Source organism: Acomys russatus, chromosome 27 (assembly GCF_903995435.1).
Source record: "Acomys russatus chromosome 27, mAcoRus1.1, whole genome shotgun sequence".
In the NCBI taxonomy this organism is placed as follows: Eukaryota; Metazoa; Chordata; class Mammalia; order Rodentia; family Muridae; genus Acomys; species Acomys russatus.
Window position 1 is genome coordinate 47,502,530 of NC_067163.1, and position 15,825 is coordinate 47,518,354.

Here is a 15,825-nt window from a genome sequence, read left to right on the forward strand (position 1 = left end):
AGAGCAAATGCTATTCAGAAAACAAGAGATGTGCATTTAGTTAACTAAACTTTGGAGATTAAAGGTTAGTTGTGTAAAAACATGGCAACAATCTCTGAAATGTGGTGTTTTACAAGACTTCTTTGTTAAAAATAATTCTTTCAAAGGCTATTAGATACAGTGTACTGTTTTGGTTTTGTTTTGTTTTTTGGCAGCTACCAGCTAGGAAACAAAGACTTCATTTAATCTTACTGAGGCTACCTCCTCCTTGCCAATGTAGTTAGAACATAGTCTCAAGGCTGAAACACTCAAATTCTCTTCCTAGCAGTGAAAGGGAAAATGTTAAAGCCCCAATTACCAAACATAATATGCAAAAGGGAGGAAAGTTAGGATTAATTATAAGTAGAATATTTACATCATGTGTTTGGGACATGTATAACCCCTCCCTTACTGGTATTTAAGCACTACTTGGATTTACAAAAACTTGAATCATTTGTTCCTAAGATATATTTTCTAATATCACTTTTTAAGCATTCAAGTGAGGTTCTCTATGGTACCTTTTTAAGGCTGTAACTTTGAAACAAGCTTTAAATAGAAACTGTTATTTCTAGGATCACTGTAAGGATCTATAGTATATAAACTTTTTCTTTTCTCACCATGTGGCCCAACCTCATTGCAAAACTGAATTTTCTGTCTCAGCCTTGTCAGTTCCTGAATTACAGGACAAATTTTATTTTTGAGATAATGGTTCTTTTGATGCCATTAGTCAAAACTTGTAGGGCCCAGTTCTCATCCTTAATGCACCCTAATGGCATTTTCTGTGTGTGGCCTCCCAAATTCTGAGTAAACTTTGACTCCTTAGGAGTACAGGCTCTGTCTAGCACAGCTCTCTGTAAGGATGAAAGTCTTCAATGTCTGAGTAGTCCAACACCACAGTTTCTGGTCACCTGCTGAACACTTGGAATGTGACTAGTGTGACTGAAGAACTAAGTTTTAGGCTTTTGATGATAAGAGTTGCATTCAGATGGCCGCATACTAGCAATGGCTCTTACATTGCACAGCATTCCCATCGTATTACAGGATCCTCTTGAGTTCTGTATGTTCCGTCTCTCAATGCATTTACAAAGAATAGAAAGAGCCATATTTGAAGAGATGATGAAGAAATTAGTCAATTTGAGGGCAAGCTGATGATCATATAGCACCCATCGTAACCAGGCCTAGGTACAATCCTGTAGTCTCAGCTACTCAAGAGGTCTTGAGGCAGCATGACCCCAAGTTCAAGGCTAGCCTGGACAACTCAATTAGTCCCTGTCTCAAAATAAAAATTTAAAGAAAAAAGTGGGGTTGGTGTTCCGTGAAGAGTACTAGAGCTTTAGGTCACTGGCAGAGTGCTCCTACAGTATGTGTGTGGAGCAGATCACATTTTTTCCAAGAAACAGAAAGAAAAAAAATGCCCGTGTTCAGAAGAGAGTGCGTTCTCACATATTTGCCCTGAATCGCCGTTGAAGCAGACTTCTGCTCGTGTTTATATCTTGGTACTTCTCAAGTTCTCAAATGCAGGGCACAGTCTGCTGGAGGACTCTGCTGCGCGTGTGTGTGCTGTTAATAGTAGTGATGGTGTTGACTTGAGAGTTTGAGTACTACTGCCATAGGGGATCTTCAGTAGGAAAAAAAGATCGTCTCAGGTTGGAGATTTGTACCTGTTGGATGTCTTATCTACTGCTGAATATTCTCTCCACTGGAAAAAAATGAGAAAATTCATTTGGCAGTTTGCTCTCCACTAATATGATAAACATAAGCTCAAGGGGTTGGAAAGGTGGCTCAGCAATTAAGAGCACTGGATGCTCTTCCAGAGGACCCAGGTTCAATCCCAGCACCCACGTCTGTCTTTAACTCCAGTTCCAGGGCATTCCACACCCTCACATAGACAATACACGCAGGGATAACACCAATGCACATGTAGTAAAAAATAAATATTTAAAAATATAAATGTAACCTCAAATTGAGTTAAATCTTTGTTGATATATTTTACGCTGGAAAAATGTAGTTGAAAGTGAAAATACTTGTTTCTTGAAATATATTTATAAATACTGGCTGAGTAATAGAATGTAGTATTTAAAGAGACACTGTAAATACATGCAGTGACATGTTTGCAGATGAGTGTGAACTCGGTGCAGGTGGTAAGGTGACTCACAGTAAACTTAAAAATAATGGTGTTTCCAAGAGAATATTTTTGGAAGTAACTCTTGAACAGTTCTGCCATTTATAGATGAGGGCAATGGATGCATACAGATTTCAGTGGTTCCTCCATACATGTGAGGGTGCTCAGATATGGACAGGCAAGTGACACATGTGCTGTGTATTAGTCTAGTTTGAGGATGGGAGATTGGAGAGGCACTGAGAGGCAGTGGTGAGGTGAGCAGGGGCAGGCAGTCAGCCAGAGGGGAGCTTGCTGGATGGAGCCCTGGACTTTTAATTATTCAGTTTATTTCACAGCATCTTTATGACTGACTGCAAGAAAAAATACATTGTGATGGATGGGTGGCTTTTTCTTTGTTTAGGAAACTGATTTCTTTGTGGGTTTTGTTTTGTTTTGGTTTTGGTTTTGGTTTTTTTGTTGTTGTTGTTGTTATTGTTCTTATTTTTTCAAGGCAGGGTCTCATTGTGTAGCGCTGGCTGTTCTGGAACACGCTGGCCTTGAACTCACATACCTGTTTGTCTCCGCAGTACTGTGGCTAGAGGTGTGCACCACTACACTCAGAGGTGATATCTTTTCTAACATTGTTTTCTTTTTTCTTTTCTCTTCCAATCTAAGCTTATTGCAGAAGAATTTTGTCTAAAAACATTTTCAAAGTTTGGACCACAGCCTATACCAGGTAAATCACATTTCACATGAAGCTTTTCATCTCTTTGCCGTACTCAAGACTAGATATACTACAAGTAAATACAGGTAGAGAAAATAAATTGGGATAATTATAGACTAAATTTAATCTAAAGGAAGTAAATGTTAAAGTTCTTATATGTAATGATACACAGTAAACTAAAGATGAAGCTTTTATTTTCTTATTTAGATGAAATTGACTTAAAATTTATCTTTTTTAAAAAAAATTTTTTTTTAATTTATTCTTGTTACATCTCAATGGTTATCCCCTCCCTTGTATCCTCCCATTCTTCCCTCCCTCCCATTTCCCCCTTATTCCCCTCCCCTATGACTGTTCCTGAGGGGGGACCTCCTCCCCCTGTATATGCTCATAGGGTATCAAGTCTCTTCTTGGTATTAAAATTTATCTTTATCAAAGCTTAGTTAATATTTTGAGAACATCATCTAGAATATTATAAAATGTCTCACATAGGTGTAAATCTTTATGTTATGTAAAACATTTTTCTTTAAGAAATATTTTATATTCTAAATTTTTTAAAGTAAATTACTGGGAAGTCAACTATGTTAGTAAATGTGGGCCTTATTTCAATTTTGGTCATTGACAATAGAGTATTGTATATGTTTTGTATGTTATATCTGTGCATGGATAGACACACACATACACACACACACACATACACACACACACACACATACACAAATCTTTGTTCCTGCATAAATTTCTCTCCTTTGACTCCAGTTTGGAACAGTACAAAACATGATGCTCTGCATCTTATACCATATTATGAAAGCAAGTCATGTAAACTGGAAATGATATGGCAGAGTGTACTCAAGGCCAGCTATATTTTGATTTTTTTCCTCCTAAAATGCTAAAGAGTAAACCCAGCACTTACATCATAGTCACATTTTTTTATGTTTTGAGAAGCCTGTGTAAGAATTAGGGAGGAAAAAGTTGCTCGTACAGGGAGCTGAATAAATGAAATATCCATTAGTATAGGCGTAAGCTGAGGGCTGTGTTGCTGTGGGCTTGTGAATGCTCTGTGGTTCCATCTCCTTGAAGCTAGAAGTGACCGTGACATGGAGCCTGAGGGTCTGAGGTCAGGCACAAGACTCCTCCCACTTGTCTAGCAGGGACCGGGAACAGTTTCCATCTTCCTCTTGAGATGTTCGTGTTTATGCATTGGTGCCTCCAGTCTGGTATGCATAGCACTTCCTTTAGGTTTTTGTTTGTTCACTTTTGTTTGTTTGGCTTTGGGGTTTTTGTTTTGTTTTAATCTTTTTTATAGTTCAAGCTGGGCTTGAACTCACAGAGATTTACCTGCTTCTGCAATTAAAGGTGTAAAACACCACACCCAATTCCTTTTTTGTTTTGATAAAATTAGTCAAGTTACAGAAGTGTGACTTCTTAGTGCTATGTTTTTTTAAAAATTTATTTATTTATTACATATATAGTGTTCTGCCTGTGTGTATGCCTGCACACAAGAAGAGAGCTTTAGATCACATTATAGATGGTTATGAGCCACCATGTAGTTGCTGGGAATTGAACTCAGGACCTCTGGAACAGCAGTCGGTGCTCTTAACCTCTGAGCCATCTCTCCAGCCCTAGAACTATGTTCTAATTTGATCATATGGTTGAATTTCTCATACTTCCTAGTATAGGGATCAAAATGTTTTGGAAAAACTGTACCCTCTTACAGAGTATCACATTATTGTCAATATAAATTGCGTCTGAGTCATGGCGTCCTATCTAATCCCATGGCTCATAATATTTTTAGTTTCTGTCTTAGGATTTCTCTTACTGTGATAAAGCACCATAACCAAACACCTTGGAGAGGAGAGGGTTCATTCCCTTTCATTTCCACATCCCAGTCCGTCCATTTTCTAAGGAGTAAGGGCAGGAACCAAAGCAGAACAGGAACCTAGAGGCAGGAATTGATGCAGAGGCCAGGGAGGCATGCTGCTCATTGGCTTGTTCTCCACAGCTTGTGTAGCCTACTTCCTTATAGCTCCCAGGACCACCAGCCCAGGGTTTCACTGCCCAGAGTAACCTGGGCTCTCCCACATCAACCATCAAGAAAATGTAGTCTCGCGGGAGCATTTTCTCAATTGAGGTTCACTCTCCCAAAATGACTCTAGCTTGTGTCAAGTTGGCATAAAACAAGCTTCATAAGAGTTGACTAAATTATATGAATAATGTGTGCTTATAAAGATTTTTAAAAAGAAACATTACTCTGATTTTAACATGTACTTCATATTTTAATATATTTTCTTGTCATAACATATACACAATAAGTTTGAATGAGAGTATATTATAAACAGGCTTTTATGTACAATATAATAAATACTTTTTAATAAAACTTTTAAAAATGAGTTTAATAATAGTTTTTTATTGTGAACTACTTATTCAATATTTTTTCTTTCCTCTCCTAAAAATGTATACTAGCTAGAAGAGATTGATTGAAATTGTATTTGTACATGGTAAAAGTCCCAGAGAGTGGGCTGGAAAAGACAGGAAGTTGCTCCTCTGGCTGTGGTGGAGCTTAACCAGAGGTAACTTTACAGAGGTGGAAAATAGGAGATGAGAAAAATTTGGGTAAGGGTGGTAGAGATTATTTGACTTGCAATATTATTTCTTTTTATCAAAGTTGATCCATTCTCTGGAGCTTTGAGTGTGTCTTATTTAGTTGTTCACTTCTTTGACAGTTTCATACATATATATAATGCGTCCTATAACTCTTGTACTGTACAATTTGTCCAGACAACTCAATTTTTTTAGTATATTCACAGATAGCTGCTACTGTTCCCCACAGGTGTGTGTGTGTGTGTGTGTGTGTGTGTGTGTGTGTGTGTACATGTACGTGTACGCACGCGCACACGCATGCACATGAAGGCTCATGTGAAAGGGTACATATGTGAACGTATGTGTATGCCAGAGAAAAACTTCAGGTGGTTGGCATGGAGCTAAGCATTAGGTTATACTGGCTGGCCAGCAAGCCCCAGGGATCTTCCTGTCTCTGCTCCCTGCTAGTGAGATTGTGAGTGCACACCTCTGCTCCTGGCAGTTTTACATGGGGCTAGGCATCCAACTCAGTCCTCATTCTTGTCAGGCAGGCACTTGCCTGTGGAGCTGCCTTCCAAACCAGGAGATTCTTCTCATATAAATATATATTTTAAATGCTATTGTCACAGGGCGTAGTAGCACACGCCTATAATCCCATCACTCTGGGAGGCAGAGGCATTCACATTGCTATGAGTTCAAGGCCAGCCTGGTCTACAGAGCAAGTTCCAGGACAGCCAGTGCTACACAGAGAAAACCCTGTCTTAAAAAACCTAAATAAATAAATAAGGAAAGAAAAAAAGAAAGAAAGCCATTGTTTTAGAGGAGCTAGTCTTATTTTTTTTAAACAGATGTTTTTAATGTAAAGTATTTCAAACATTGATATTTGCTAATGGATGGAAAAAACATTTGATTAAAAGCTTAAAAGGTTGTCTATGATTGTGAAAATGAAAAAGTACCATTCTTGAAGATTTTTGACATTAAAGATTCAATGTAAAGAACTACTGAAAAAGAATTGCTTGTGTTCTCATGCAGGTAAAAGACCAGCCTCAGGGCAAAGTTCCATTTCTCTTGTCTCTGCTCAGAAAATCACGAAGCCTGCTGCTAAATACGGAGTGCCTTTAACATATAAGAAATATGGAGATAAAAAATTTGTTGAAAAAAAACCATCTCCAAAACAAAAGCAGGTGAGGTCAATTACAAACTGACATCAAGTTCAGCTTGAACCCATTTAATAACAGCTCCACGACTTGTCTTGATACTCAGGGTAGTCTTCATTCCCTTCCTAAGGGAGGGCACTCTGCTTCATCTGTCCTGTTGTGCAGCATCCGGTGGGTAGCCTGGCTTCCGTGTCTGTCGGGCAGGTGCAGGCGCTGCTTGCTGTCAGAGGAAAACAGACAGACCTCAGGATCAAAGGTCCCGGTTCTTACTCAGGGCAAGGCCTCTGCGCTAGACTAGGGTGTAGAAAGAGTTTTCCGCTGAGTGTTACGGTTTAGCTTTTAGAATGAAATTGGCTGTATCAGACAGCAGGAAGCTGGGGCGTACCAAAGGCCCGTGATGATACCCCAGCTCTTTGGTTAAGATGCTGTGCTAGCATGGCAGAGGATGTGGGCAGATGCCCCGAGAAGGCAGGTCCAGTGAGACCCAGGCCGCTGTCAGGTGCTTCACTGGCAGTCAGCACTTAGCTAGCCCCGGGTGTCCAGCAGCGATTCTTCAGGGAAGAAGGGAGCCTTCCCTTCCCCAGAATAAATGGAGGCTCAGAAGGTCATGGTAGAGGAATGGTGCGAGCATGAGAGAGAGCAAGCCAGTCAACCTTTATTTTTGTGACTATGGGATTTATAAACCTTGGGCAATGGGGAGGGGTTTGAGAGTGAATGTGTCTAATTCTCTGGAAACTAGAGGTGCCAGGAAACTTGATTGACAAACTTGATTGATACAGTATGGAATCTACATGCAGTAGCACAGAGTACTATCACAAGAGGGAGAACACAGTGCTTAATTACTGTATGTGTCGGGGAAGAACTTCCAGGTATGATTAGATTAAAGATCATTTGCTGAAGGCTAAGATCTCCTTAGCATAGGCTGGGGAGGTTCCAGGAATCCCCAGGTGTTTACTGAACAGGTTCTATCTAGAAGGAATTGGACCTGTAATCTTCCCTGAGGGCTATGTGATGTTCCTTAGGGGACCTGGGGGTCTCCAGATCAGGGGAAAAGAGAACCCAGCTGAGAAAGGGAGTCCAGTGTAATAGACTGAGCTCAGTTGGCTATCCAGAAATGCCAGAGCTCAACCTTAAAAAACAGGGTTCCATACTGTCCTAACTTAGGAGCCTTAAGGAAGCATTGGACAGTCATTAAGTAAATACATTGAGGAAACAGCCAGTATAATAAACAGGTAGCATTAAAAATGAAGTCTTTCTTGAACCACTTGGTTGTATGCATAGAAGTAAGTGCCTGTGCTGTTGTTGCTAAAACACCAGGAAGTTTGTGTGTTTCAGAATTCACAGTCAAATAAACCAAAATCTTAGAACTATATAAAGAATATGATCATATGTGTGATAGTCTCCCATTTCAGATTTTAAAAACTTGTGGCCTAAAGCACTGAGTGACGTGCTTGGGAACACAGTACAGTTGCAGGACATTGCCATTTTTCTTCTTAACCAGCTCTTACATGTTTTAGTGTATAAGACATGTGTTATTTAGGATATATATGCACAAATACAGTCATACACATATATATGCATGTTTAGACACACATATCTATATTGTTCTAGCATAAAGTTCACAGTATGGTTGATGAGTCACTTTGGTTAATTATCCTAAAAATAGTTTAAATTAAAAATATTAAATTAGTTAAATTGCTGTAAAATAGTTTTAAAAGATTGCTGAAAACCAGTCCTTCAAGTGAGTTATATAAATTAACATGGAGTCAGGAGACAGAAGTGACATAATAATTTGAATATGAAAATGTTAATGTAAATCATTATTCCTATATTAGGAATTAGCCATTATATGGGCAAAGAATATAATACAGGAATCAGCTGTTATCATTTGTAGCAAATGCATAAGTATCGAGAAACACCTGAAGAGAAAATTATAATTATAAACTTTCTTAACCACACCAGGGAATATTTATAAAGTCAGTCATTTAAAAAAAAGAATTTCATTAAATATTTTTTCAGTTAAAAAAGACCCATAGCTTGGGTCTTTAGCTTTGTAGTGCTAAAGACACTGAAACTTAATAATCTTTTTACTTTCTTGTTATAACCTAGAAATTAAAATCGTTAGAGGATCATTAGAAACAAGCTCATTGAAGTAAAAATGTATATACTATGTCTATGAATAAAACCATTTAGTGGCAAAGTATTGCCATGTACATTCCATGCTCATGTTTAGGCACTTGTCCTTTTGTGCTTCTTAGGCACTTTCTTTCTTTAAGCACTTTTTCCTTCATTTGGTGTGTGCTGCTCCCGCCCCTCCTTTTGGGTGTTTGTTTTTTCTTTGCCTTTTGTAGCTACAAGTCACATCAGTACTACACTGTCTTTTTGTGAGCCCTTGCTGAGTAAGATGAGTCACATACTTATGCCCCCACATCTTACAGTTCTACTGTGGAAACAAAGGTTTGGGGGAGACAGGCTAAAAAGTCCACTTGTTTATGACGAGTGTTCTACAGTCTAGATTAACAAATAGGATGCTGGCACTGTGGCCAGGGACATTGCCACGTTGGCAGCAGTGCTATTTATATTTAAAGTTTTTCATTGACCAAAGGGAGTTGAAAAATGTCACAAATACTCTTAATACCCTTTTCCACAGATATTTTTCCCCTAATTGTATTTTCTGTCCCTCACAAACAAAAATAGAAGTTTCCTAATCAGAACTTCAGTACCTTGTGTGTATTCTTTAAGGACCTGCTTTGTAGACCAGGCTGGCCTCAAATTCAGGATCCTCCCTGCCTCCCTGAGTGCTGGGATTATAGCCGTGCACCACCAAACCCGGCTTAAGCATGCTTTTTCTAAGATAATCTATTGAAAACTAAGTAGTAATCAGCACTTGAAATGCACTTTAACTTATTTCCAAAACACTCAACCTAACACAAGTTTACCAGACAACAGAGTAAATTTGCTTGATGACACAGAACACATACTTAAAATGGTTTTTAAAAATTGATTTTATTCTGTATTTTACTACAATAAAGAAAATAGAAACAAAGTTATAGCAATTAAAAAAAAAACAGGAAAGAGTAAAATAGCAATCAAGTAGATAAGAAAATTGTCAAGCATCGTAACAAGGGGCTGAAACAAGAAGAAACAGCAGTTTGTGGCGTGTTTTGTTTTCTGAAGCAGGGTTTCTCTGCCTCCTCAACTTGGACTCTTGCTCTTCCTTTGTTCCCAAAGAACTGAGACAGTGTCAGCCAGCACACTGACCTGACTGTGAGATTTTTAAATAAACACTTGTTGATTTTTCTTGGATAATTCCTTTTTAGTTTATTTTACAACTTCCTTGAACAAATATGAACTATCTTTCACATGCAGATTTGCCATAGTCTATTGGAGACTTACATTTTTTCAGTTGAGAACGCTGGTTTTCTCTAAGGCTGCTGAGTCCACCAGAGGGAGCTCTGGGAACATATTTCAGTATTTATTTTGTTTCTGTTTTTTAAGTGACAGAAAACAAAACAATTTCCTTGGTACAGTATTCCTGTTTGCCTCTTAGTATAGAAATAGCATTCTGAAAATCCCCAACTATCGCAGAGGAAAAGCTTGGCATTTTTATTTCATAACTATGTAGCCATCCTAAGCACCTCTTCTTGGGCTAGCAGACACTCAGCAGGTGAAGAAAGATGCTTAAAACAAAAGTATGACAACCTGAGTGATCACTGCAACCCAGATACAAGGGGGAAAGAAGAATCAACTCATAGTGTTGTCCTCTGGCCTCCCCAGGCTCTCCGTGGTACTCATAAGCTGCATACATTACACACACAATGATAATAATAGATAAAACTTAAAATGAAGAAAAAAAAACCACTGTTATTGTGTAATCTGGTTGAAAGCTAGTCATTTATACCATAAAGCTGTTATTACATTAATCCTCCTCCCTTTCTTTGTCCTCAATGTCTCAGGGTGTCCTTGAACTTGTTATTCTCCTGGAAGTTAAGACTGTAGATAGACATCAGTAGTTCAGCAACACTAATTAATACTGTTCATTCGTTTGACTTTTGTGGTGCACAGATTTTGAAGCTGGTGCTAATAGCTACATAGAGTTAAGCTGTGGAATGTGTCAGAATAATTTAATAAGTAGAAATATTTACTAAAAATTAAATCTTTTTATATTTACACTATTAACATGTACCATAAAGGAAAACACTAATAGTTATAACTGAATTTATAGTTACAAACTTTAATGTGGCAAAAGAATAACTAAAAAGTAAAAATAAGAAACAGTAACTATAGGAAATATGATATACCAAGAATTTATCTGAGATGTGTGAGCAGTAAGTGTGTAAAAGGAAATGACCTTAGCATTTCAAGGAGCAGAGACTGAGAGAGATGGACAGTACCTACGGGAGAGCCTGGGTTTTCTACATTCTTTGGTGGAATATAAATTGGTGCAGTCTTTGAGGAGGGCAGAGCTCTCAAATTTTAAATTCCATTTCTTTTTTTTTTTTTTTTTTAATGTATTTCTGGGATACTTGAGAATGACACAACGATGCATATAGGAAAAAGTTCCTTTTAGCATATAGAATATGCTTAAAACTTAAAATCAACTCAAAGTCTACACATAAAAATTATCAAAGCTAAAATTACATATATATGTATGTAAGTTTGTAAAACTATTTGGAAGGATATTCATAAAATATCAACACTGGTTACTTCCAAAAGTGAAGCAGCTATATACTTTTATTCTTGTTTGAATTTTATGTAGTGAACATACATTGTATAATTTATGTTTTAGCAAAAATGTAGTTATTACTGGGCTTTTGGGTGATGGCTCTCCATAGTATTAGAATGCTTAAAATGAGCATCACTTGGAGGGGTAGTTGATGAGACCCCACCCTTAGTGAGGAAGTACTAGCAGATGGCTCCTGCAGGAGAAAGTCACTTTTCTTTGAGGGGATGCCTCTAATATGTTGCTGGGACTTCCTCGGATAGCCCCTCCCCTGTGTGCTTATGGGCAATTGGACTCAGTTATACAGCAAAAAGGATGGAATTGAGAGAGCTGTGTGTATTGAGAGGGACCCAGGAGGAGCTGGTGGGGAGAGTTGGGGAGCAATGTACATGATCAAAACCATGTTTGGGGGTAGTGATTAAAAAACTGATGGAGGTGAGAATTGGGGAATATACATGATCAAAATATACTGTATACATATATGACATTTTCATTAGAAATATTTTAACAATACTGTGTGTGAAGACACAACTAGTTGATGATGAGGAACTCCTTCCCATGACTTCTTGAGTGTCATGTTCCAGTTTGTTTAATAAAAGGCATATCAAAGGGTAATGCAATAAATTTTAAGAGCTATGACCATATTGGCTTTATCTTTTCTTACTTTAAACTTGACAAATCAGTGATTTCTAAATGAGTATCTTAAAATCTTTATCTAATTTGTAGCTTTATTTTTTGTCCAGACCTACCAAATTCCAATGAAGAAAATAAGTTCTGGAGAAGAAAGGAGGAAAATGTTTGAGGTATAAAGACATATATCTGCTAGTTTAAAGCTTTTTTAAAAAGTTCTTAAGACAACAGCAAAGCCCATTAACATTAGAGCAGTGGTTCTCAATTCTCCTCCTGCTGTGACTTTGTAATACAGTCCCTCATGTTGTGGTGATCCTTCATTGTTGCTTCATTACTGTAATTCCTGTTATGAATTGTCATGTAAATATCTGATATGCAGATGGTCCTAGGTGACCCTGGGAAAGGGTCATTTGACCATAAAGGGCTCATCACCCACAGGTTGAGAAGCACTATTATAGAGCCTCCAGACCTTTCTTTCCACCTTGTTTCTTTCAACAAATACTTACAATATCTTTGTTCATTTTACTCTTCCTGATTTCTGGGTATACCTCTCATATTGGTACATTTTCATGATGAAAATATAAAAAGTAGAAATTATTGATAGAGCTGGGCTGTAATGGCGCACACCTGTAATCCCAGCACTCTGGAGGCAGAGGCAGACAGATCCCTGAGTATGAGGCCAGCCTGGCCTACAGGAGGGAGATCTGGGACAGCCAAGTCAACACAGAGAAACTCTGTCTCGGTGGGGGGGAAAAAAAAACATTGATAGAATACTCTCCTTTTGTTTAAGGAAGCGGCAAAAAAAAGAAGATTGGACTTTCTTGAGAAAGAAAAGAAGCAAAAGGATCAGGTAGTTGTTTGCGCCTGTGTCTCTCCTGTGCCCCCGTGTCAGGAGCTGGCTCTGACAGGGTCTGAAACTGTTGCAGGTCGGTCTCATGAAGGCGGAGCAGGTGAAGAGGCAAGAGAAGCAGCGGGTAAGAGGGAGCCTCCGTCTCCACCCCCGCCCTCCCCTCCCCACCCCACTCATGGATTTCTTAGGGAAGTACACTGATTTGAAGTTTATTGCTAAATGTATTCTGTATGTTTTCTATTAAGTAGTTGAATGCTATTTTGTTTATCTTTCTTTCCCCAAAAGTTGGAGAGAATAAATAGGGCCAGGGAACAAGGCTGGAGGAATGTTTTAAGGGCTGGTGGAAGCGGTGAAGTAAAGGTAGGCATTTGATACCCATAGAGCTGCACTCGCGCTGTCTGTCTCCAGTTTCATTTTGCCTCTTTCTGTCCTTGGTATACTAATGTTTATTTTTATTTAGAATTCTGTAGCATGTATTATGGTTTATTTCTTAGCTGTACATATTTAGTAAGTAATATAATTAATCACTTAATGTGCGACATTTATAAAATTAGTTAAAAACTTTCATGTGAAGGCTGTAATACAGTTTCTTTCAGGGTACTCTCACAAATCAAATGCAAAATCAAATATAGTCATTGAAAATTAAGTGCTCAGAAGATTTTCTTAATTGGCCACCGCCATAACGGTACTCACTCCCTGCCTTGCTCTCCCTGCCCCACTTATGCTGAGCAGCAGAACTAACTTCCTAGGTGTGGGCTGCCGCCTGGTGCTCATGTCTTTGTCCTGGTGCTTTTCTCTACTTGTTAGCGCCATGCTTTTTTTTTTTTTTTTTTTTTTTTTTTCCTACTCACACCTCTGCCTCCACTCATTTACCTAGATACCCAATTGTCTCAATAGCCATTTACCTAGATTTTTTAATTCACACATTCCCTTTGGGAGAACCTGACTCTGTAACGTTGGGCACGTTAACTTTTCTGACTTTATTGTCAATGCCTTAGTGCTTGCTTCTCTGCTAGGACTCAGAAATGTCTTCACCCATCTTTGTTCTGTCAGTCTTCTTTTTCCCTTTTGTTTTCAAAAGTACTAGTCTGTACTCGTGATGGTAAATCCTAAGACAGTCTGGGGTTCCCCTTCCCTAGTGTGTGCACCTTGTACTCTGCCCCCCCCCCCCCCTGAGTTTTAAGAAGAAGTTGCTGACGGTAGGTCCTTTGATTAGATTATGTATGTGACAAATGGGTACTCCAATAGTTACACTAACAACAGACTCCTTCACAGTAGATGGGAAGGAAAAAGAAGTATAAAGAAATCTACCTTTACTAACCTGGAAGATAACCAACATGGAAGTGGCAAAAAAGTTTGATGACTTCTGAATTATAACCATGATCTCTATCCAGTAACTAGGGAGAAAGTGGCCTTAATTATGAAACCACAAGAAATGAACTTCCTAGAGCCAGTGAGCTCTGAGATCCTAAGCCTCAGATACGAGTGTAGCCCTGGCTGACAGCTAAATATACCTACCTAAGTCATATACCTCTACCCTAAATCATATACGTGCCCTAAATCATATACCTACCTAAGTCATATACCTCTACCCTAAATCATATACGTGCCCTAAATCATATACCTGCCTAAGTCATATACCTACCCTAAATCATATATCTACCTAAATAATATACCTAGCCTAAGTCAGAGAATTAGGAGAAAATAAAGATATTGTCTTAAGTTGCTTAGTTTGTGATTTTTTTTTGCACAGCAAAAGGAAATGGATACACTTTTCCTTTGATTTATCATTTTACTTTGACAGACAGCTGTTGCTCAGCTTGCAGTTAAACTCTCAGTCTACCTTTCTCTTGTTCCTATTAGCCTCTCAGTGGTGAAATAGGAAAGAGGTGGTTATCAAGATGGCTTGCTTTCCATTCTTATTTCTTCATTCAAAGTTATGATGCAAACATAAATGTCTTTTGTTTGTTTCACCTAAATATATAGGTCTTCAATTTGTGTTGTTTTTCTGTCTTTTGAGATTTTTTTTACATCAGTATCAGTTACCAATAATTCATAATCTTTTTTAATAAGCAGTACTAAGGTAGGCATATAGTATTTTAAGTACTCCATTTTTATATGAGTAGCACTTAAAAAATGCTACTGATCAATAAGAAATAACTCAGAATTTGGTCAATGGGTGGGCTGGAGAGATGGCTCAGTGGTTAAGAGCACTGCCTGCTCTTCGAAAGGACCTGGGTTCAATTCCCAGTACCCATATGGCAGCTCACAACTGTCTGTAACTCCAAAATCTGACACCTTCACACCAATGCACATAAATTTAAAAAATTAAAAAAAAAAAAAAAAGAAAATGTTTACCAAAAAAGAATAATTTGGTCTATGGTTATATTTTTTGGTTGTTTGGTTGTTTGGTTTTTCAAGACAGGGTTTCTCTCGCTGTCTTGGAACTTGCTCTGTGGACCACACTGGCTTGGAAGCCACAGACAGAGATCACCTGCCTCTACCTCCCACGTGCCTGGCTGACGTTGCATGGTTAAAAATGAGCTTATCCTGAATTTAACTGTAGGCCCAAGGCTCTTACCCAACATGTGTGCCAAATTTGCCATCCGTACTGAAATTTTGCTGGTTGTTTCCTTCCTTGTTTAAAAAAAAATTTTTAGGTCAATTTTATTTTATATGTGTCAGTGTTTTGCCTGCATGTGTAATGTGCACCACGTGTATGCTGTTGGCCACAGAGATCTGAAGAGCTGGTGTTTACAGTTGGTGATGAGCTGCCATGTGGGGGCTGAACTGAACCCTGGATATCTGTAAGAGCAACAAGTTTTCCAAAGTGCTGTGTGAATTCTCCAGCCCCACTTTCTACATTCCTTGACAAAAACATAAGAGGCATTTCTAGCCCCACCTCAGCCAACTGGGCCCTGCCGTGCTCTCAGAATGCCCACTGTGGCACTGTGGTTCTTAGAAAGTGATCAATTTTATGTCTTGTTTGAGAATGTGACAGCATTTTTGAATAGTTAGGTACTATGTCTTTAATAATGTTTGCTT

General features: G+C 38.4%; 1 protein-coding gene across 1 annotated transcript in view; it reads left to right on the top strand.

Moving 5' to 3' along the window:
* Positions 1 to 15,825, top strand: part of Nek1 (NIMA related kinase 1) — a 125,820-nt gene that overhangs the window by 24,856 nt on the left and 85,139 nt on the right. Inside the window, exons 10-15 of the mRNA XM_051170046.1 lie at positions 2,795 to 2,855; positions 6,453 to 6,604; positions 12,044 to 12,103; positions 12,721 to 12,780; positions 12,857 to 12,904; positions 13,066 to 13,140. Of these exons, the coding sequence (XP_051026003.1) occupies positions 2,795 to 2,855; positions 6,453 to 6,604; positions 12,044 to 12,103; positions 12,721 to 12,780; positions 12,857 to 12,904; positions 13,066 to 13,140 (456 nt within the window). The remainder of the gene's footprint in view (positions 1 to 2,794; positions 2,856 to 6,452; positions 6,605 to 12,043; positions 12,104 to 12,720; positions 12,781 to 12,856; positions 12,905 to 13,065; positions 13,141 to 15,825) is intronic.